The sequence below is a fragment of the Selaginella moellendorffii genome, unplaced genomic scaffold (assembly GCF_000143415.4).
Source record: "Selaginella moellendorffii unplaced genomic scaffold, v1.0 SELMOscaffold_100, whole genome shotgun sequence".
Taxonomy (NCBI): Eukaryota; Viridiplantae; Streptophyta; class Lycopodiopsida; order Selaginellales; family Selaginellaceae; genus Selaginella; species Selaginella moellendorffii.
This window is the reverse complement of record NW_003314361.1, coordinates 211,139-229,693: the sequence shown is the minus strand read 5'-3', so window position 1 is coordinate 229,693 and position 18,555 is coordinate 211,139. Positions and strand designations below refer to the sequence as shown.

At 49.9% G+C, this 18,555-nt stretch overlaps 9 protein-coding genes across 13 annotated transcripts; 6 read left to right on the top strand and 3 right to left on the bottom strand.

Moving 5' to 3' along the window:
* Window positions 1-3: 3 nt before the first annotated feature.
* On the top strand, window positions 4-716 carry LOC9638121 (60S ribosomal protein L35a-1). The gene is made up of 4 exons (XM_002989701.2): window positions 4-119; window positions 175-210; window positions 272-500; window positions 568-716. The coding sequence occupies exons 1-4, from the start codon at window positions 97-99 to the stop codon at window positions 607-609; spliced, it is 330 nt and encodes a 109-aa protein (XP_002989747.1). The 5' UTR covers window positions 4-96; the 3' UTR covers window positions 610-716.
* Window positions 717-781: 65 nt separating this feature from the next.
* LOC9637652 (glycine-rich cell wall structural protein 2) lies at window positions 782-1,572 on the top strand. Its single transcript, XM_002989700.2, has 2 exons — window positions 782-891; window positions 956-1,572. Exon 2 carries the CDS (start codon window positions 964-966, stop codon window positions 1,462-1,464), a length of 501 nt encoding a protein of 166 aa, XP_002989746.1. The 5' UTR covers window positions 782-891; window positions 956-963; the 3' UTR covers window positions 1,465-1,572.
* An 83-nt stretch (window positions 1,573-1,655) lies between these two features.
* On the bottom strand, window positions 1,656-3,838 carry LOC9637651 (bidirectional sugar transporter SWEET15). The gene is made up of 6 exons (XM_002989645.2): window positions 2,974-3,838; window positions 2,870-2,906; window positions 2,552-2,762; window positions 2,343-2,501; window positions 2,153-2,272; window positions 1,656-2,098 (listed from the first exon to the last, which is right to left on the bottom strand). Exons 1-6 carry the CDS (start codon window positions 3,005-3,007, stop codon window positions 1,847-1,849), a joined length of 813 nt encoding a protein of 270 aa, XP_002989691.2. The 5' UTR covers window positions 3,008-3,838; the 3' UTR covers window positions 1,656-1,846.
* A 2,823-nt stretch (window positions 3,839-6,661) lies between these two features.
* Window positions 6,662-8,624, bottom strand: LOC9638120 (serine/threonine-protein phosphatase PP1 isozyme 2). 2 transcript variants are annotated; one of them, XM_024663530.1, is made up of 4 exons: window positions 8,172-8,624; window positions 7,521-7,751; window positions 7,192-7,457; window positions 6,662-7,118 (listed from the first exon to the last, which is right to left on the bottom strand). In XM_024663530.1, the coding sequence occupies exons 1-4, from the start codon at window positions 8,347-8,349 to the stop codon at window positions 6,945-6,947; spliced, it is 849 nt and encodes a 282-aa protein (XP_024519298.1). In that variant the 5' UTR covers window positions 8,350-8,624; the 3' UTR covers window positions 6,662-6,944. The 2 variants fall into 2 exon arrangements, with proteins under 2 accessions (XP_024519298.1, XP_002989690.1); XM_002989644.2 differs by having other exon boundaries at window positions 6,683-7,118; window positions 7,192-7,751.
* Window positions 8,625-8,704: 80 nt separating this feature from the next.
* Window positions 8,705-10,121, top strand: LOC9638119 (proteasome subunit alpha type-6). Its single transcript, XM_002989699.2, has 9 exons — window positions 8,705-8,857; window positions 8,943-9,037; window positions 9,094-9,175; window positions 9,243-9,339; window positions 9,404-9,462; window positions 9,542-9,624; window positions 9,687-9,782; window positions 9,840-9,899; window positions 9,967-10,121. The coding sequence occupies exons 1-9, from the start codon at window positions 8,782-8,784 to the stop codon at window positions 10,057-10,059; spliced, it is 741 nt and encodes a 246-aa protein (XP_002989745.1). The 5' UTR covers window positions 8,705-8,781; the 3' UTR covers window positions 10,060-10,121.
* Window positions 10,122-10,166: 45 nt separating this feature from the next.
* Window positions 10,167-10,875, top strand: LOC112342158 (guanine nucleotide-binding protein subunit gamma 1-like). The gene is made up of 4 exons (XM_024663531.1): window positions 10,167-10,435; window positions 10,498-10,550; window positions 10,618-10,662; window positions 10,726-10,875. The coding sequence occupies exons 1-4, from the start codon at window positions 10,250-10,252 to the stop codon at window positions 10,817-10,819; spliced, it is 378 nt and encodes a 125-aa protein (XP_024519299.1). The 5' UTR covers window positions 10,167-10,249; the 3' UTR covers window positions 10,820-10,875.
* Window positions 10,876-10,877: 2 nt separating this feature from the next.
* Window positions 10,878-13,778, top strand: LOC9638118 (diphthine--ammonia ligase). 4 transcript variants are annotated; one of them, XM_024663527.1, is made up of 12 exons: window positions 10,916-11,020; window positions 11,078-11,149; window positions 11,206-11,285; window positions 11,342-11,600; window positions 11,656-11,738; window positions 11,794-11,866; window positions 11,931-12,216; window positions 12,272-12,603; window positions 12,653-12,945; window positions 13,004-13,277; window positions 13,329-13,515; window positions 13,698-13,778. In XM_024663527.1, exons 1-11 carry the CDS (start codon window positions 10,943-10,945, stop codon window positions 13,509-13,511), a joined length of 2,013 nt encoding a protein of 670 aa, XP_024519295.1. In that variant the 5' UTR covers window positions 10,916-10,942; the 3' UTR covers window positions 13,512-13,515; window positions 13,698-13,778. The 4 variants fall into 4 exon arrangements, with proteins under 4 accessions (XP_024519296.1, XP_024519293.1, XP_024519295.1 ...); XM_024663526.1 differs by lacking the exon at window positions 13,698-13,778 and adding an exon at window positions 13,591-13,644; XM_024663528.1 differs by lacking the exon at window positions 13,698-13,778 and having other exon boundaries at window positions 10,878-11,020; window positions 11,218-11,285; window positions 13,329-13,557.
* On the bottom strand, window positions 13,535-16,402 carry LOC112342142 (pentatricopeptide repeat-containing protein At3g09040, mitochondrial-like). Its single transcript, XM_024663491.1, has one exon. It carries the CDS (start codon window positions 16,400-16,402, stop codon window positions 13,535-13,537), a length of 2,868 nt encoding a protein of 955 aa, XP_024519259.1.
* Window positions 16,403-16,548: 146 nt separating this feature from the next.
* On the top strand, window positions 16,549-18,207 carry LOC9638117 (cytochrome P450 716B2). Its single transcript, XM_002989697.2, has 3 exons — window positions 16,549-17,532; window positions 17,580-17,767; window positions 17,845-18,207. The coding sequence occupies exons 1-3, from the start codon at window positions 16,572-16,574 to the stop codon at window positions 18,142-18,144; spliced, it is 1,449 nt and encodes a 482-aa protein (XP_002989743.2). The 5' UTR covers window positions 16,549-16,571; the 3' UTR covers window positions 18,145-18,207.
* Window positions 18,208-18,555: the final 348 nt, after the last annotated feature.

The following is an 18,555-nucleotide window of genomic DNA, read 5'->3' as shown; positions in this document are numbered from 1 at the left end:
TGCCGCCCTAATCTAGATTGCTTGTCGCCGTTGGATCTAGGTCAGCATTTTGGTGTTCAGGTTTAGGGTTCTTCAGTGTTTTGCGAGGCGGCGACGATGGGCAAGGGCGAGCCGATCAGGTGCGATGCTTGCGATCTTTACCTGCGGCTGTGTGGATTGATTTGGATCTTTCAGGCTTTACGTTCCGGCGACGATTCTGGGATACAAGCGGTGAGTGTTTTGGTTGTCGCGCATTCGCGGCTGGAATTCACGGTGCTTTCTCTGTTGCTAGATCCAAGTCGAACCAGTATCCCAACACCTCGCTCCTCCAGATCCAGGGAGTGAACACCAAGGAGGAAGTGGCGTGGTACCAAGGCAAGAGGCTCGCCTACATCTACAAGGCCAAGACCAAGAAGAATGGCTCGCTCTACCGATGCATGTGGGGACGTGTGACGAGGCCTCACGGGACCAGCGGCGTCGTGCGCGCCAAGTTCCGCAGGAATCTCCCTCCAAAGTCTCTGGTAAGTTTCTCGCGGGGATTTTTCTGCGTTTCTTTTGTGGATCTTGGTTCTTACATTGCAATCGCAGGGTGGAAGAGTCCGGGTCTTCATGTACCCCAGCCGGATCTAAGCTTGTTTTGACTTATCCAACTAAGGATTGCTGTTTTTCCCAAACCCGGATAAGATAAGTTCGTTCGTTCCTAGATTCTCGTTGTGGTTTCTGGGATGTTTGTATTCTTTTGGAATCGCGGGAGAGGTCTCCAACCTCTCGGAAACACAAATTTCATGGTCTGGCAGGTCGGCAGCTCTTACAGAAAAAAATTTGCGCGTGAGTGCACCAATCCACTAAAAGCAAGCTTGGTGTGTCTATCTACTAAACAGTACCTCCCAGTCGAGAGCCATATATAAAGTGGTGAGTTCACAGGCTTTCTTGACTTGAGTCACTCACTGAAACGCTCGCTGCTCCTTTCTTTCAGGAGAGACGATGACACTGCTCGTAAGAACACTGGCTCTGCTCTTGATGCTGCTCTCGTTGCTGCTCGTCCAAGCGTTTGGGAACGACGTAGGCTCCAAGCCGCGCGGTGGCCGCCGTGAGCTCATGTTTCGGAGGCCGGGTTATGGCTACGGCCCCGGGTATGGAGCTGGAGCGGGGATGGGAGGGCCCGGCTATGGTGGGGGATACGGCAGCGGTGGTGGCGGCGCCTACAATGGTGGTGGTGGCTATGGAGGCTACAATGGTGGTGGTGGAGGCTATGGAGGAAGTAGGCCTGGTTATGGGACTGGAAGATCCGGTGCACCTCCGTCGCTTCCTCGACTCCAGCCACCCCCTCCTGGCCTCCCTGGAGCTTTCCCCGGTCCGGCGATAGCGGTAGAACCCAACGAGATCGGCGACAAGAAGTTCGTGGTGTCGTCATCTAGGCTCGTTGCTCCAGCTCCAGCTCCAGTCCCAGCTTTGCGGAGAGAAGTATCGTCCAGCCGAGGGTAATCGGCCTATTAAGTTTGCGGGGCCTGTGGTTTCGTTTTAGCCGAGACGAGCCAGGAAACAAAGGCTGTGTTGATCTAAGTAAGAATAAACTTCCAAAGCTTTAAACGAGGCAAGCTCGCATAGATGGAAAGGTATGGTTTGTTTTTCCTCGAGCGTTGCTCCTCGTGTTTTATTTCCAATGGCGGCGAGTTGCGTGGGATACAGGTGTAAAACATGCATGTTTCCGGGAGGAACACATTTTCCTTCGATTCTAAATATAACTGTGAATCCAGATTAAAAGCTGGGAGATTTCGCTGACACTGTCAAACCCACCACCTTTCTTAAGCGAACTGACTGATTGGTAGAATTCCTGTTCGTTTCTTCTTGGGTAAAAGCCAGGGGATCAAGCTGGAGAGGATTGATCGTCCATGTTTTTGATTGGCTTCTCGTCAGCCAGTCTTGATTCCATGGTGGTGGTGGTGCTGCTTACAGTGCAAGCTCTCGGGATGTTGCTGAGGGCCTCGATCTTTTGCATCTCCAGATCGTCGGTGGCATCCGTCGCTGCCGCCTTCTTCTGCTTCTTGCTCGCGTTTCTGTAGAAGAGATAGAGCAAGACCTGGGCGATGGCGAGGAGCGATCCAAGCGCGCTAGGAATCTACATTCATGCCGAAACTTAGCAGACAAGAAGCAAGAGAGGCGATGAGATTACCCCGATGAAGATGTCGCGAGAGAAGAAGGAATAGGCCGACCAGAGCGAAGCATTGACGGCGAGAAAGGCCGAGAGCGTGATGGGCATAAACTCCACATTCTTGGTGCGAATCACCATCCTCTGGCAAGAACAAAGAAAGGTCACATCATGTACTAGTCCAAGATCTTTGGTTCTTTCATCTTGGGCTTACCATGACTGAGAGTGGAGCAGCGTACATTGAGATGGCCACGGCGGAACACATCGATCCCACCAGCATCACCCGGAGCTTGCCATGCGAGAGGAACATAGTGAGAAGCACCGCCACGCCAAACACCGCCAGATCGAGCAGCACTAGCTTCACCGTCTTGATCTGGATTCAAGAAAATTTACGGGATAGATAGAATGAGAGATAGATCTCACCCGGCTAAACTTGGTAGCGTACGTGATGAAGATGGCGAGGTAGGTGGCCTCGAAGGTGATGCCAACGATGTTGATGGTGATGATAAGCATGCCGTTTGGGCGGATGCAACCATAGTAGAGGCCCAAGAGCACCGTCAGGAGCGTGCAAACGTAAGGGAGAGCCGAGAAGTACTCGGTGGATTTCTTCTTGAAGATGTACCAGAATGTAGGCCTGGAGGAATGAAAGTGGTCAGGATAAGAAGATGAGGATATGGAGCAATGGATTTAGAGTCTTGGTCCCTTCTCAAGTCCACTGGAAGAATCAGAGCATTCACTTACACTGGCGATGCGTACGCCATGATCGAGGTAATGTTTCCTGGCAAAGAGAATAGAGATTTTCCAAGCAAACTTTAGCGGCATTGAAGGCGTTTGCATCGACTAACCAATTATGCCGATGATGACCGCGACGTCGGCCATGGCGGTGGAGTGAGAGTTTCTTCTTCTTCCAAGGATCCTCACTCTCTACTCAAAAGATGTCCCCTCCAGCTCCAGGAGCTTTCCAATGACCATAAACTTTAATTGACCACCAGAAGAGCGGTCTTGGAATGAAATCTTAGTGCTTGGAGAGCAAGCAAATGTGCTGCTCCTCCTCTTCCTCTTCCTTTTGTCAATGACATGAAACTCTGGCTAAGAAGCAAAGGAAGAAAAGAACTTGTTCTAGAGGATTTGAGAGAGAGAGAGAGAAGAAAAGTGTGTGTTCAAGGTGACAACAACACTCACGCAAGCGTCCAAGCTAGCAGTTGCTCAACAAAACAAAGGAGTGTTATTTAACCGCGCGAGCGCGAGCCTCTGGGAATAATTAACCACTGCTTCACTTCCACATTACTTCCATCCAGGGTGGTAACTCTTTAAACGACAAGAGCAACTAAGGTGATGGATCCCAAACGCAACGCAGGAAAAGGCGGGGTCGAGAAGCTGGGCGTTAGACACACTTTTCTCTCTTTTCTTGTGAGTGTGAGTATGTGTGTGTCTCTCACTCGCGAACACAGCACTGCCAAAAGAGATCAAACTAACTCTTCCTTATATCCAGCACTCCGACGCTCGCTACCAATCTTTGCTCGAATCACTGAGGAGTGCGGACGAAAGAAACACTAGAATCGCCCTTTATAGAATGAACCAGCGGAGTTCGGTCCACTTTAGTGAGTGGCTGCATATGGCTGCATTACCAAGATCTGTAGACAATAATTCTCACAAGCTGCACCTCCATGGAACTATCCGAATCAGCCTCAACCATCTTGGTCGTCTTCGCAGCAACAGCCATCATGGCCCAGCAATTCCCAAACATCCTTGGCCACAGCAGCAGTCCAGTCCCAGCAGCAACCTTGGTAAATGGTACCTCAGGCGATTCATCAAGCAGCGGCAAAGTATGACACGGAATTTGTATACCATGTGGCGGCATGCCACGGTCGCGTGACACGTGGCGCATCACGCGACCATATGAACGTGGGGCCATGTGTCCAAATCAACACTCCATGGGGATATCAATGTGGCATGGCTATGGCATGGGATGGCATTTATGGCTACTATATAAGGCCCTTGCCATCCCCATTCCTTTGACTTGGGTTAGTGTCAGTTTGAATTTTTAGCACATGTGCTTTCGACTTTGACTCAGTAATTGAGTCTGTAATCAACTCCACGGAATTGACAATAAGTATTTCTATGGGCTTGTAACTTGAGAGAATGCTGCCTTCCTCTTCACTCAGCCCCAAATAGAACTCTATTTGGGGCTGAGTGAAGAGGAAGGCAGCATTCTCTCAAGTTACAATTCAAATAGTTTGTTGAGTAGTGGAAGCTACGATAGTCATGAACTATAGGTGAGGCATTCTGTTTGTAATGCCAGTTTCTTATTCAGGGATTTGAATTTTTTCTGCATTCGAGAGGATTTTACAGTGCAACTGCTTTTTGCACACAGATATACTTTAAGTTTCTGGAGATGAAGACAATAGCATATCTAGTGAGGGTCCTCGACACTTCAAAGCCTATATTGTATTAATACATGTGGCTCATTGATTTGAAATGGAGGGGCATATATACTAGAAGGTATTGCATCACATCCAAGCACTAATATTTCCATGAATTGTGTTAGTCACATATGTGGAGCATACTCAATTGTCCCTTTAACACAAAACTTCATCCTTTTCCAGGGCTCATATAAACCAAATCCAGAGTTTAGGCAAATAGTTTGCATGCTTTAAATACTCATTCAAGCCCTATGAAGTCTCAAGAGTGGTGAAGTTATGGAGCATTAGAATGTCTACTTTATTTCTTTTTATTCTTCATTGTCCACGTGGCATGCTATAAGTACATAAAAGTATACCACGTGGCATGCCACCTCATCAAATTCCACTCTCGTCCCAAAAGCCCCGCGAGGTGGGGGCAGAGATGCTCATGGAGGCAGCCATAGGAGAGCACAGCGCGCACAAACACAGAGATACAACGAACCCGCAGACAGACACACACACACACAGAAAAGGGGGGCACTTTAAAAATTTGAAAAGGCAGGAATATTCCGAGTGCCAGTAACGAATGCTCTTTAAACTTTAAATGGCAAACTTTATATGGCATGGAGGTCCAATGACCCATTCATGAGGCATATATGCATCCCATTGGACCCATGCATATACATAACCACTAGATCCCTTTGAATATACCCTAACACATGGAAACAGCTTCAAAAGACTACTCATCATTAGGAATATTCGCTTTAGACCAATGGGAGCATGCCATGTGTTGCACGAATGGTTTGCCATTTACACAAGGCACGCCATACAACGAGAATCTCTTTGTGGGTGTTTAGGCCATTGAGAAATTCTCTTTCGCTTTCTCTCTTTTTTCACGTCTATCTGTCTATCAATCTATCTTCTTCTGTTCTTGATAGAATTAAACGTGGCTCCAATCCAATGGTGTATGTATATTTATAACTTAAGAAACAGAGGATGAATATCCCTAGAATATTGATATATTCTCTGTTCTTGATAGAATTAAACGTGGCTCCAATCCAATGGTGCATATATCTTTTGCGGTTTAAAAAGAAAGAGGATGAATATCCCTAGAATATTGATATATTCTTGCCGGCAGCCAGAATAAACTTTAAGGGGAAATCCAATTACATTATCCGGAAAGAAAAATACAATGATTTGTCCCCAGCATGCCCAGCCGCTTGGCCTCCAAAACATGGCGCGCAGCAATCCAGCTCAACGCAGACCACAGAGCAGTGGTGCATCACGGCTCATCTTTCTCTTAAACAGCTCCAATCCTTAACCACAGGTTTACATTACTGCCTGTAGCATATTTTAGGGTTTACAATCTCAGTCTTCGGCAATGGTAACACCAGGTTCGACACTTGTGGGCTTGCCAGGATCGCTCATGACAACCGCCTGTTGCTGCACTTGTATAACTCGAGTTGATCAAGTTGGGCCTCTGTTGCCAGGTTGGCGAATTGAACTTTGTTGCCATTTCCAACAACATCTGGCCGCTCAAGTCGTTCAACGATCCAAAGGCTACACTCAAGACTCTACCTTAGCCTTGCATAAATACTTGCACAATAACATTTCTTGTGGAGGTTTGGCACCACCTTTTTTAAGCGCTGTGTGATTGGAAAGCTGATGCTGGTAACTTCAGACCCTGATGGCATTATCACTTTTGTGTACCTGGCACCTGGCGGGTAATGGCATCTGAGGCCAAGCCTATTGCTATACAACGATTGTGAGTTTGTGGTGGCTGCTGGAGGCAATTTTGCATTTTGTAGGAAGTGAGGGATGCATTTACAATCTGGTTCTTGGAAGCTTATACCGATGGCCAAGTGCCCAGGCCCTCAGTTTATTATATCCCTCATTTCAGACATTTATAACACTTGTTTCAGTTATAAAGTCACGTTCGGATTCACAAAACACACCACAATTCTTCTATGTTTCTATACCATTACAGGATCATTTGCCTTTGCTCAATTCATCTCTAATTTTTTCTTCCATTTTCCTCATAACCTTTTTGTGCCACTAGAACGCTTTGAGCAACGTCATTATGTTTATAAATTATAAACATGTTTATAATAACACAATTAATCTGATTGAGTTTGATGGAATCAGCAAGTTCTGAGGGTCGTCCGTTCGGATACTAACGAAAACCATCGAAAGCACGAATTAAAAAAAAAAAACAGCTTTTTATGCAAAATCAACTGTGGTGTTGTTTGTATAAAGCTACGCATAGCTCCGATCCGAACCGAATTCGCGAACAAGACTAGCTGTCGTTGATGTCGAAGATGTTTGTAGTTGTGGTCTCTCTCTCTCTCTCCCTCTCTCACTCCTTTTTTTTCTTGGTTTTCTCCTTGTTTTCTTGCTGTGTGGCTGTGTGTTCTTCACTTGCCTGCTCCCTTCTTGTCCGCCGGCTTGAGGATCTGGAAAGAACACATGAGCGTATCGTCCACGCTCATCATCGCTCCTGCGTTGTCAAATTCGCCGCAATAGTTGGGGGCCGAGAATATTGTTACAAGCTGCCGCTTCGCAAAGAACTCGTAGCCGTCCTCGACTACCTGCAAGGTCATTTCCATTTCCAGTGGAGATTAGTAAGCACTCTCAGCCGCCAAGAACCAAAAGAACACGAACCTGATGAGCTCGGCACACGAGATCCAAGTCATGCTTTTGGAGAAAGTCCCCTACCACGTCCGCTCCAAACGTGTAAGACACCCCACGGTCGTTGCTACCCCAGCCTGTTACGTCCTTGTCCGGGTCCGCCCAGAGAAGATCACATAAGAGCCCAGTGTCCGGGACGTCTGTTGGCCGGGAGATCTTCCGGATCATGTCCAAGCTCTTCATGTCCGGGGAGAGGCCCCCGTGCATGCACAGTATCTTCTCATCCACCAGCGCTGATACTGGTAGACAGTTGAAGCAATCTGTGAATGTCTTCCACAATCTGATATTGAATCTCCTCTTACACTCATCGTAGAAACCATATATCCGGTTGATGGAGGCGCATTCATGGTTCCCTCTCAACAAGAAGAAGTTCTCCGGATACTTAATCTTATAGGCCAGGAGAAGGCAGATGGTTTCCAGGCTCTGCTTCCCACGGTCCACGTAGTCACCCAAGAAGAGATAGTTTGCGGCCGGGGGGAAGCCACCATACTCGAAAAGCCTGAGCAAATCTGAATACTGGCCGTGAATATCTCCTGGGAAAAAAAAAAAGGGAGAACAACATAATCAGCGAGATCCTTTCCCAAAGCAAACACAACAACACGCGTCAGACGAAAGGACAATCCATCCCAGAAAAAAAAGCCACATACCCTACACCTCTACCTAGAGCATGTGTGTGGATTCCCAGAGCCTCTTATGTCAAAACAAAGAGGGCCCTGTGAACGGCCACCACAACTTCCAAAAATCGAAAAAAAAAAAAAAAAAACACTGAACCATAGCTTCTATGGTGCTGCTTAGAATATGGCTGTGCAAAGCTTCGAACGAGAACAAAGGGAACGAACGAACGAACCAAAGAGCAACGAAGCAACGAAGTCACGCAAGCCCAAGCAAGAATCCAAAATGGAAGGAAGCCAACAAAAAATTTTGGGATCGGGTATAAGAATGCGATTGCTTACCGCAGATCTTGATGGGCGCCTCGAGCTCCAGCAAATTGGGCTGCGACAGGAAGATGTCCTTGGCAGTGAGGCAAAGCTGCCGGATCTCCGCCTCAGACAACTGGACCTGTTTCCCTGGGCGGCCATTGCGAACGTCGAGAAGGCGCGTGATAATATCGTCCAAGACGGCCGGATCCATACCCCGCTAAGGAGATCCGGGCCTCCCGCTGCGAATGCCGATTTCTCTCCACTAACCTAGAGCCGCTCCCGGGACGAACAAACTCCACCGAAAGAATCATGCATCTCTGCGGCCGATGAGGGAGGCGCCTCCTCCTAGGCAAGCGCCGCCGGCGCCATCGCCACCGCCATCGCCACCGCCATCGCCAGCGCGCTCTTCCCTGGATCTACACGGTCGCCATCGCCAAAGCCGCTCCCATTTGCCCTCCACAAAGGCTTTTGCCCTTCCCCTTCTTTCACTCAAACGTAACTGGATGCCCCTGCCAGAATATGCCGTACACGGTACGATATACCATCTCCTGGCCGGAATATGCCCCCATTGTTTTTCTGACCTAGCCCGGGTCGTAGGGTTTTGCGGATCACATCGAGCGATCGATCGATCGAGGCAGGAGCTATGAGCCGAGGGAGTGGCGCTGGATACGATCGCCACATCACGATCTTCTCGCCGGAGGGGCGCCTCTATCAAGTCGGTGAGTAATCTCAGCTCAGCTTACTTAGAGTGCCTTAGAGCGCTGGATGGATCTCAGTGATTTTGCGCTCGTTCTTACTTGGCAGAGTATGCATTCAAGGCTGCCAAGAGCCCGGGCATCACATCGATTGGTGTCCGTGGAGCAGACTCGGTGTGCGTGGTTACACAGAAGAAAGTCCCGGTTTGTAGTCCCGGTTTTCTTCTTCTATAAACTTAGCATCGTTTGCGTTGTTTCAGGATAAACTTCTAGACCAAAGCAGCGTCACGCATTTGTATGCTATCACGCCCTACATTGGTCTCCTTGCGACTGGAATGACAGGTAACCAAAGAAAAAAAAATAAAATGAAACGCAGTGCTTTCTTCGTCTTATCGGAAGAGTTCTATAGCTGACGCGAGATCTCTGGTACAACATGCGAGGAACGAAGCCGCGGAGTTCCGTCACAAGAACGGCTACGAGATTCCTGTCGACTTTCTCTCCAAAAGGTGACTCATAAAGAAAACTTTGCTAGATTTGCTAGATCGAGAGCAACGCTTTCGTTCACTGCAGGCTTGCGGACAAGTCCCAAGTTTACACACAACACGCGTACATGCGCCCACTGGGTGTCGGTAAGCTCGAGCTCGCTTTTTTTTCTTTTCTCTTGTGTCGTTTTTGATTGACGATGAGTGTTTTTGTTCGATGGATCAGCGGCAATGATCATCGCCATTGACGAGGAGAAAGGCCCACAGCTTTTCAAGTGCGACCCGGCTGGTCACTATGTTGGCTACAGAGTAAGATCCGTGTTTGATTTTAAAAGGTATATGAATCGATTGAGTGGGCGATCGCCTCGCAGGCCACTAGCGCGGGTTTGAAAGAGCAGGAGGCTGTCAACATTCTGGAGAAGAAGATGAAGAACAATCCACAACTCTCCTACGACGAAACTGTTCAAGTAAGAGTGACGCTCGCGTCGCTGCGTCGTTTTAACGTTGTTCCTGGTCTTGCTTAGACGGCGATCTCGGCTCTCCAATCCATTCTTTTGGAAGATTTCAAGGCCACGGAGATCGAGGTAGCGTATATCAGAGCGTGATTTGCTCCAAAAGAACTCAATTGTAAATTTTGTCTCCTTCTCGCAGGTTGGCATTGTGCGAGCCACCGATCCAAAGTTCCAAATCATGTCCACGGAGGAAATTGACGAGCACTTGACAGCGATCAGCGAGCGAGACTAGACTCTGATCTTTCGTGTATTCGCTCCTCTCTTCCCATTAAGAAAATGGTATTTTGCTGACCATTAAAGAATCCACTATAGTGGGGCGTTACATCACGATTCCTCCCATTAGGGCGCGGCGTAGTGGAAACGGTGATCGCGCTAGCGCTTCCTGGGATTGATGATCGATCTCCAGGATTGCGCCCCCAAGAATGCAGGTAGAGCGTAATCCAGGGGTAGCAGCGAGTGCGCTGGACGAGATGGAGGGAAATTTCGCTTCCTCGACTCAGGAGCCGCGAACACCTCCTGGATTAGCAGCGGGCGTCGCCGATGTTCGAGGCAGGCATAGGATCCGCGTGGAGCTCAACAAGATCCAGGAGGAGAATCGATTGCTCCAGGTATTTTGCCCGCTAGAATATTTTGGTTCTTGGTCCGTTGTAAATTTCTTGCGCGTTTCCAGGAGGAATCTCAATTGCTCGATTCTGCTCCTCCGGCATCCAAGGCCTGCAAAGAGTCAGTTCTTCGATTTTCTTCTCTGCGAATCCAGGTCCTCATCGCTGTTCTCTTTTTTTTCTCTCAGGATGATCGACTTCATGGCGTCTAGTCCCGACCCATTCATCACCAAGTAAGTCGCTTCGTGCTGCTCGTATAGGAAGTAAGTCCTGGGATTGAATCGTTCTTTTTCCAGGCCGTCTTTGCAGCAGCAAGAGCCCGCTTGGAATCGCTGGTTTGAAACTCCAGTTGACTCCACAGCCTGCTGTTGCTGGAGCTTGACTCATTGACGAAGGAATGTGCTTTTTATCTCGTTGGAAATTCAAGGGGCCTCTATTTTGTCTCATACTTCATTGCTGTGGAGGAGCCCTAACCTTGCAGGAGCAGGAGTAGCAGCAGCAGCAGCAGCAGCCATGAAGGTGGTCGCGCTGGTAAGTGGAGGCAAGGATAGCTGCTATGCGATGATGCGTTGCATTCACTTTGGACACGAGGTACCTCTTCTTTGTTTGTTAGATTCGATTGGAGATTTGAGCTGAATGGTTTCTTAGATTGTTGCACTGGCGAATCTAGTTCCCGAGTGTGACTCCGTCGATGAACTGGACAGTTACATGTATCAAACGGTACTCCTTGTTCTTGGGTTTTTCGTTTTGGTCCACTCTTGTCATTGATTTTGCAGGTTGGTCATCAGATCGTGGAGGCGTATGCGCAATGCATGGGACTGCCATTGTTTCGAAAGCGAATACAGGGAAAGCCCAAGTACGTAAAGCTCTTATTGCATTTTGTGGTTGCATTTTCTAAGTCTGGAGTTTCAGAGCTTTTGACCTCAAATATTCAGAAACAAACGGGGATGAAGTCGAGGATCTGGAAGTACTGCTAAGACATGTGAAGAGCAGAATACCTTCGGTTGATGCGGTCTCGTCCGGTGCCATTGCGTCCGACTACCAGCGTTTGCGAGTGGAAAACGTCTGTTCCCGACTCGGGCTCGTGTCTCTTGCTTATCTCTGGAAGCAGGACCAGACTGAGCTTTTGCAGCAAATGGTTGACAGTGGAATCTCGGCAATCTTGATAAAGGTGAACTTGTCATTCTCAATGCAATGTTGTATTTATACCTTTATTGTGTGGCCAGGTAGCCTCTATGGGTCTGCAACCTCAAATACACCTCGGGATGGAGCTCTCTGCTGTATTTCCGGTCCTTACACAGCTTCATGAGTATGTATAGTTGCACACTTGACATCCATACGCTTCTATGTTCTTCTTCCTGTAGACAGTTCGGTGCCAATGTCTGTGGTGAGGGTGGCGAGTACGAAAGCCTTACTCTCGATTGCCCGCTTTTCAAGGTATGCAGTGTATTTCTCACGCTCAACTGACTGACTGTTTTGTTCGTTTTTTTCACCAATCTAGAATGGCCGGATTGTTTTGGATGAGTCCAGTACTGTCCTTGTGTCCACAAGCTCCATCGTCCAGGTTGGATTCCTTCATCCCAAACGGTTCCACGTAGAACACAAGGGATTGGAAGATAACAGAGACACCGGGAAGGTGTATTGGGTAGCCGATGAAGTTGAACGAAGTCAGTGCTTAAAGAAGCAGCAGTCATGGACGTACGATGAAGCAACTGGAGAGTGCCGTGTCTCAAAGACCGAGGATTACGTGACTATCAGCTGTTGGCTGGCAACAAAAACACATAAAGGTCCGCTTTCAGAATTGCCTACATGTGATTTCATAAATGGTAGTTTCCTTTATAGGTGCTGGAGAAGATCTGTCTCGGCTGCTGTACTTGACACTCGAGCTCCTAGCCAAAGAAGACTTAGGCTGGGACGCTGTGCTCTATATACATCTCTACGTCGAGAGCATGAAGGACTTCGCCCAAATAAACAGCATGTACTCTCAACACATCACGGAAGCGGATTGTCCACGGGGCGTTCCTTCGAGGTCCACAGTAGAAGTTCCTTTGGCCGCCTGTGGATTGGGAGATGTGATGGTAGAGGTGTTTGCTGCGCGGAACACGTCCAAGAAAGTACTGCATGTCCAGAGCATCTCTTGCTGGGCACCTAGCTGCATTGGCCCCTATAGCCAGGTACTCTCTTGTTTCTCCTTTCTCTAGTTCACAGCTTGGTCTTGCATAGGCCACCTTGCACGGAAACATTCTTTTTATGGCAGGTCAGATTGGACTCGATCCTCCTACCATGGCCTTGGTGACGGACGGACCTGCTGCAGAGACGCTTCAGTGTCTACAGAACGCTCGAGCTGTTGCAGAAAGTTTCGGATCGGCATCAACGATCTTCATCACAGTCTACTGCAGCCTCTCCCTGAACAAACAGCAGAGGGAGGAGGTGGAGAGCCAATGTACAACGTTCTTCGGCGACGGTGCTGTGCTGCCGATCATTTTCTACGTCCTCGTCTCTAGTTTACCAAAGGGGTAAGACTTTGCCTCTGCTCTTACTTTTATTTCGCATTTTCTCACTTGTTGCTTGCAGCTCAAGTGTTGAAGTCGAGCCTCTACTTACTTGTTTGTCCAGCAACGAGGCCAGTGACGTCGAGGCTTCTGGGATGACGAAAAAGCTTGTGCATGCACTGCCAGCTCCTGCGGAGGGGATTTGCTCGTCGGACTGCTTCTCCATTCCGGGGCATATTTGCCGGGCACTGGTGTCTGTGAGATCGTCATCGCCACTTTCAAGCAATTTTTCCTGGCTGGTGGAGCTAGTTGCCAGCATTCTAAAAGACGCAGATCTCCAATGGTCGGACATTTCGGTAAGTTTCTCTGGCTTGCTCTTTGTCTGAATTGATGGTGATCACGTGCAGGCGTTTCGCGTTTACTTCGTGGGAAAGAAAACTCGTTTTGACGAAACAGCGGTGAGGAGTTTCTTCGAAGCGCATTTCCCAGCATTGGTAGTGGTTCCCGTTCATGGTCTGGGACACGACACCGAATTTAAGGTGTCGCTCACTCTCGACATTGTTGCGCTTAGAAGCCTGCAATGCACATAAAAGGGTATGAACTGTCTTTTAATTTATGTCACTCTCATTTCTTTCACCGCTCGGCTCTCCTCCCACATTCCAACAACAGCATACAGGTTGGACATTAGCACACAAGCAGCAACAGGATTTCTTTCAACTTTGAGTAGAGATTCAAACGCAACTTGTCCGATTCTCACATTTTTCCATTTGTGACAGGCGGACAAGAGTGCCATCCAGACAACGGAGTTGGACGTGTAAGGCATGCTGCTCGCAGTTTCTAGTGCCTCGTCCAGTCGATTTGCGCGGCCTAGCAAGTCCACCATGCATGCGTAATGCTTCACGCCGGGAACAATACCATGTCTGGAAGACATGGACTCGAAGCACTCCTTACCCCGATCAACAAGGCCAGCGTGACTAGCAGCTGCAAGGATGGATACGAAAGTTACATCGTTTGGCTCGAACAGCTGCCTTTGCATCTCTTCGAAAAGTTCGAGCACTCGATCGAAGTCCCCCTGGCGGCTGTATCCGTCGATCAACGAGTTCCAAGTTATCAATTGCCGGTCGCTGCTGTTCATCGAGTCGAAAACCTGGCGAGCCTCGACCATACTGCCACACTTGCCGTAGAAGTCGATCAAGCAATTCGCCACGGTCGGTATCAATGAAGCAGCAGCAGCACGAGCTTGGGCTTCGATTGTTCTTCCGCTTTCTACAGCCGCCTCCGCCCGACACGCCTTAAGTGCAGCTATGAAACTCGCAGCATCCAACTTGACCCCGTCCAGTTCTTCCATCATCAGCCGATATGATTCGAGGGCCAGTTTCCCGTCGGCAGCGCGTACGTAGCCCGAGACTATGGCGGTCCAAGATACAGCGCTCTGACTCTCCATACTCTCAAAGACTCTCCAGGAATCGCTCATACTCCCGGCCTTGGCATAAGTATCGATCAGAGTATTCGCTACCAGAGCGTGGAGCTCGAAACCAGCACGAACAGCTCGGGCATGAATGGTTTTACTTGCCTGCAACTTAACTTCAAGGCTGCCATCGCCATCTTTTCCACCGTTGAGACACGCACAGGCCTTGAGAGCTGCAACGTAAGTCACACCATCGGCTACTACTCTATCGTCCTCGATCATTCGCTGGTACTGCTCCAGAGCTATCTTGGCTTCGCCACTCTCGGCATGGCCCATGATGAGGCAGTTCCATGACGCTACTTCTCGACGCGGCATTTTCTCAAACACTTCTCGAGCGTCAGTGGTGCTACCACACTTGGCGAACATATCAACAAGGCTAGCACCCACGGAAGAGTCCAACTCGACGTACTCTCTCGCTTGGAGGTAAATCTCCTTTGCTTTCTCTAGACTTTTCGATTTGATCCTCCTGCCTTCTACCATTCGTGCTTCTTCCTTGGCTGCCATGCTCGAGCACGCTTTTGCTGCAGCTACTACCGCTATAGCATCTGCCGCGCATCCTTCCTCTTGCATTCGTTTGTAGAGCTCCAGCCCCGTCTTTCCATCTCCATTTTCAGCATAGCCAAGGATCATCCCCGTCCAAGATACCACACTCTTTTTTGGAATGCTCTCAAACACTGTCCTTGACTCTTCCAGGCTTCCGCATTTGGCGTACATGTCGACCAAGCTGTTGGCCACAAAGATGTGTAGCTGCGCCTGACGAAAACTTTGACAAGCGTGACGGTGGATCTCTCGGCCTTTTGCCAGTGCTCCCAGCTTCACCACTTTGCCTTCCATTGGAACGGCAGCTTCTTTGTCCGCCAAGCTCGAGCAGGCCTTGAGAGCAGCAACATACGTGACATAGTTTGGAGTGAGGCCGCGCTCTAGCATCCTCTGGTACAGCTCCAGCGCGAGGTCGCCTTCGTGGTTATCAGCATGGCCGAGGATGGTGGTTGTCCAGGTAATTAGCGTGGGATTGGGAACAGTGTCGAAGACAAGCCGAGCTTCACGCAAGCTCCCACACTTGCAGTAGACGTCAACGAGGCTGGTGGCAACGAAAACTTCCGAGGCATGGCCGTCGGCTGTGGCTTGCGAGTGGACTTTTTTCACAGATTCCAAGGTTTTCGGCTTAAGGAGCTCTCCATCGACGAGCTGCGGGGTTTCTCCGCTTGCTAAACTCGCACAGGCCTTGAGAGCTGCGAGGTACGTGACTGATGTTGTCTTCAAGTTCTCACCACCTTGTTTTTGTTGTAGCATTTGCGAGAAAAATTCTAGAGCCAGCTCTCCGTCTCCACACTCGGCATAGCCCAAGATGATACAGTTCCACGACACCGAGTCACGTTCCACCATGCTTTCAAAGACTTGACGAGCATCATTCATGCTTCCACACTTGGAGTACATCGAGACAAGCCTGCTAGCCACGAAGCTGTGCCTGTCCAGACCACTGCTGCGAGCGTGGGAGTGAATTATCCTCCCTCTTGCCAGGGACTCGGGTTTTATGATCGCCGTCTTGCCCGTCACGAGAGCGCCTTGTTCTTCCTCGGCCAGCCTCACGCACGCCTTCAGAGCCGCAAGGTACGTGACATGATTCGCCTTTGGAGCTCGATCACCAGCTTCTCCTCCTCGCAGCATTCGAGCGAAGATCTCTAGCGCAACCTCGGCCTCGCCACTGTCGACATAGCCGCCAATGATAAGGTTCCACAGGGCCGTGCTCGTCTCAAGCATTCCCTCAAAGACGCAGCGAGCATCAGCCATGCTTCCACACCTCACGTACATCTCCACCAGGCTGCTAGCCACACCGGAATCGTGGGACTGGGACTGAAGTGAGCGGTGGATTTCCCTGCCGGTGTGGAGATGCTTGAGCCTGCCGCATTCCCGGAGCGCGGCGACGACGAGCGAGGCATTGGGTCGCAGCCCAAGTCGCTCCATCCTGCGGTACATCTCGATCGAGGGCGCTGCTGGGCTTTGAGCCGGCATGGCGAGCCGAAAAGATGATAGAGCCTAGAGGTGAGAGCCCTCTGTCAACCATTTACATCTAGTTGGCGGGAGTGGACTAGAAACAACTACAACAGTCGAGGAGAATGGTGAGTACCTCAGCTTTCGAGCCAATACTTAAACCCACTTCGACGACTCGAGCTCAAACGAGATGGATTCGTTCAGCATCCTTGATCCGGCGCCAGTTTTGGTGTCACTGGCTGGTGTGTTCTTGGCCATCTTGGTATGGAGGTGGATGACCCAGAAGAGGTACGCCAAGCCCCTTCCTCCTGGGAGTTTGGGACTCCCCTTTGTCGGAGAGACGCTGCATTTGCTCCATTCCATGAAGACCAACAAGCCGTGGGAGTTTTTCGAGTCGCGGGAGAAGAAGTATGGCCCGGTTTTCAAGACCCATCTGTTTGGATCGCCCACGGTGGTGGTGAATCCCCCCGATGGATTGAAGCTCATCTTCACCAATCACAACAAGCTCGTCCGTGGCTCCTGGCCCAGCTCCATGAGGAAGCTCGTCGGGGAGCGATCGCTCTTCTTCATGGAGGGCGACGAGGCCAAGCGCTTCCGCCACATCCTGCTCGCGTTCCTGGGCCCCGAGGCGCTGCAGCGGTACGTGGGAAGAACGCACGCTACGATCCAGAAGCACGTCGAGGAGAATTGGATCGCGGGTGGTGAGATCAAAGCGTATCACTCCGTCAAGGAGGCGCTCTTTGCTGTCATCTATGATCTCTTCCTGAGCGTGGCCGACGAGAAGGAGCAGCAGGAGCTCCTGGATCCCTTCCGCGTCGTCCTTCACGCGTTGCTCGAGCTCCCAATCGATTTCCCGGGAACGGCGTTCTCCAAGGCCATGGCTGGCCGCCGGGAGATCATGGCGAAGCTGGACCGGATGATCGAGCAGCGGCGGCTGGATTTGCAGAGCGGGAAGGCGTCCGCGCAGCAAGATCTCCTGTCGGTGCTGCTGGTCACCAAGGGCGAAGATGGGCGGGGCATGACCGACGAGGAGATCAAGCAAAACATCCTGATGCTGGTTCTTGGAGGCCACGACACGAGCTCCAGCTCCCTCGGCATAGCCATCAAATACATCGCGGAGAATCCATCCTGCTACGACGAGCTCCGTAAAGGTTGACTATCATTGACTGACCTCCGTGGACTGACACTCTCTCTGTAGAACATTTGGAAATTGCTGCTTCCAAAAAGGCTGGAGAGCCACTTTCCATTGCTGATGTCCGGCGCATGAAGTATACCTGGAGAGTGGTCCAAGAAGGCATGCGCTTCGTGCCACCCACCAGTGGAGTTATTCGTCGGGCTATTGTGGACTTTGAGATGGATGGCTACACAGTTCCACAAGGATGGCAGGTTCGTTCTTCATTTCTATCTTTCTAGATCCTCCTCTTCTCACACCCCGATCTGTGCTCCAAACCATGTCAAAACAGCTGTTTGGATCCATGTACCAGAGCAACAAGAAAGAGAAGTTCTTCCCTGAGGCCGAGAGCTTCAAGCCGGACAGGTTCCTCGGCACGGGCCCGGTTCCTTACTCGTACATCCCATTCGGTGGAGGGCCTCGGATGTGCCCCGGTTACGAGCTTGCCAAGGTCCAAGACTGCGTGTTTTTGTACCACATTGTCACCAGGTTCAAGTGGAGCTTGTGTGACCCGAACGAGATCGTGCAAATGGCTCCACTGGCAGCACCACTCAAGGGCCTTCCCATCAAGCTAACCTCCAATCCAATCTAGACTGGGTCGGACAGGGATTAAGTGTTGAAACGATTCATGAGAAAATAAAAATTGCGGATTCTAAGTAAACACGGCCATGGCAGCTCATTGACGTCATTCTTTCTTACCACCGCAAAGCAGTAAATACGACTTTTCAAAGCGAAGAGAGACATTTGCGAAATAATCTGGATGGATAGAAAAGTTAGCACGTAGCCACCAACCTTCATTGATTTTTAGGTGCTGTCCCCCAAAGGAAACAAACAGTGAGAGAGACTGTGTCATGAAGTTTTTATTCCCATTCGAGCTGACAGCTTCTTGAGCTTGATTTTTTCCAAGGTGGCGAAGCGCTGCTAAGCCAACACACCTGTGCGTCCTTTTCGTTGCTCTTGACCCGGATAAGGTCGGCATATAAAATCCGCATTGTCACAGTGC

Coding starts and splice junctions, on each gene's coding strand:
- LOC9637652 (XM_002989700.2), top strand. CDS start 964: ATGACACTGCTCGTAAGAACACTGGCTCTGCTCTTGATGCTGCTCTCG.
- LOC9638118 (XM_024663527.1), top strand. CDS start 10,943: ATGAAGGTGGTCGCGCTGGTAAGTGGAGGCAAGGATAGCTGCTATGCG. Junction 11,867..11,930: donor TCGATTGCCCGCTTTTCAAG/GTATGCAGTGTA, acceptor TCACCAATCTAG/AATGGCCGGATTGTTTTGGA. Junction 12,946..13,003: donor GTCTCTAGTTTACCAAAGGG/GTAAGACTTTGC, acceptor TGTTGCTTGCAG/CTCAAGTGTTGAAGTCGAGC.
- LOC9638121 (XM_002989701.2), top strand. CDS start 97: ATGGGCAAGGGCGAGCCGATCAG. Junction 120..174: donor GGCAAGGGCGAGCCGATCAG/GTGCGATGCTTG, acceptor TGGATCTTTCAG/GCTTTACGTTCCGGCGACGA. Junction 501..567: donor ATCTCCCTCCAAAGTCTCTG/GTAAGTTTCTCG, acceptor TTGCAATCGCAG/GGTGGAAGAGTCCGGGTCTT.
- LOC9637651 (XM_002989645.2), bottom strand. CDS start 3,007: ATGGCCGACGTCGCGGTCATCATCGGCATAATTG. Junction 2,907..2,973: donor GGTCATCATCGGCATAATTG/GTTAGTCGATGC, acceptor TCTCTTTGCCAG/GAAACATTACCTCGATCATG. Junction 2,273..2,342: donor CTGCTCCACTCTCAGTCATG/GTAAGCCCAAGA, acceptor TGTTCTTGCCAG/AGGATGGTGATTCGCACCAA.
- LOC112342158 (XM_024663531.1), top strand. CDS start 10,250: ATGCAGGTAGAGCGTAATCCAGGGGTAGCAGCGAGTGCGCTGGACGAG. Junction 10,436..10,497: donor AGGAGAATCGATTGCTCCAG/GTATTTTGCCCG, acceptor GCGCGTTTCCAG/GAGGAATCTCAATTGCTCGA. Junction 10,551..10,617: donor GCATCCAAGGCCTGCAAAGA/GTCAGTTCTTCG, acceptor TTTTTCTCTCAG/GATGATCGACTTCATGGCGT.
- LOC9638117 (XM_002989697.2), top strand. CDS start 16,572: ATGGATTCGTTCAGCATCCTTGATCCGGCGCCAGTTTTGGTGTCACTG. Junction 17,533..17,579: donor CTACGACGAGCTCCGTAAAG/GTTGACTATCAT, acceptor CTCTCTCTGTAG/AACATTTGGAAATTGCTGCT. Junction 17,768..17,844: donor CAGTTCCACAAGGATGGCAG/GTTCGTTCTTCA, acceptor ATGTCAAAACAG/CTGTTTGGATCCATGTACCA.
- LOC9638119 (XM_002989699.2), top strand. CDS start 8,782: ATGAGCCGAGGGAGTGGCGCTGGATACGATCGCCACATCACGATCTTC. Junction 9,176..9,242: donor CCTTGCGACTGGAATGACAG/GTAACCAAAGAA, acceptor AGAGTTCTATAG/CTGACGCGAGATCTCTGGTA. Junction 9,463..9,541: donor CATGCGCCCACTGGGTGTCG/GTAAGCTCGAGC, acceptor TCGATGGATCAG/CGGCAATGATCATCGCCATT.
- LOC9638120 (XM_002989644.2), bottom strand. CDS start 8,349: ATGGATCCGGCCGTCTTGGACGATATTATCACGCGCCTTCTCGACGTT. Junction 7,752..8,171: donor GGCGCCCATCAAGATCTGCG/GTAAGCAATCGC, acceptor TTTTTTTCCCAG/GAGATATTCACGGCCAGTAT. Junction 7,119..7,191: donor TCGTGTGCCGAGCTCATCAG/GTTCGTGTTCTT, acceptor ATGACCTTGCAG/GTAGTCGAGGACGGCTACGA.
- LOC112342142 (XM_024663491.1), bottom strand. CDS start 16,402: ATGCCGGCTCAAAGCCCAGCAGCGCCCTCGATCGAGATGTACCGCAGG.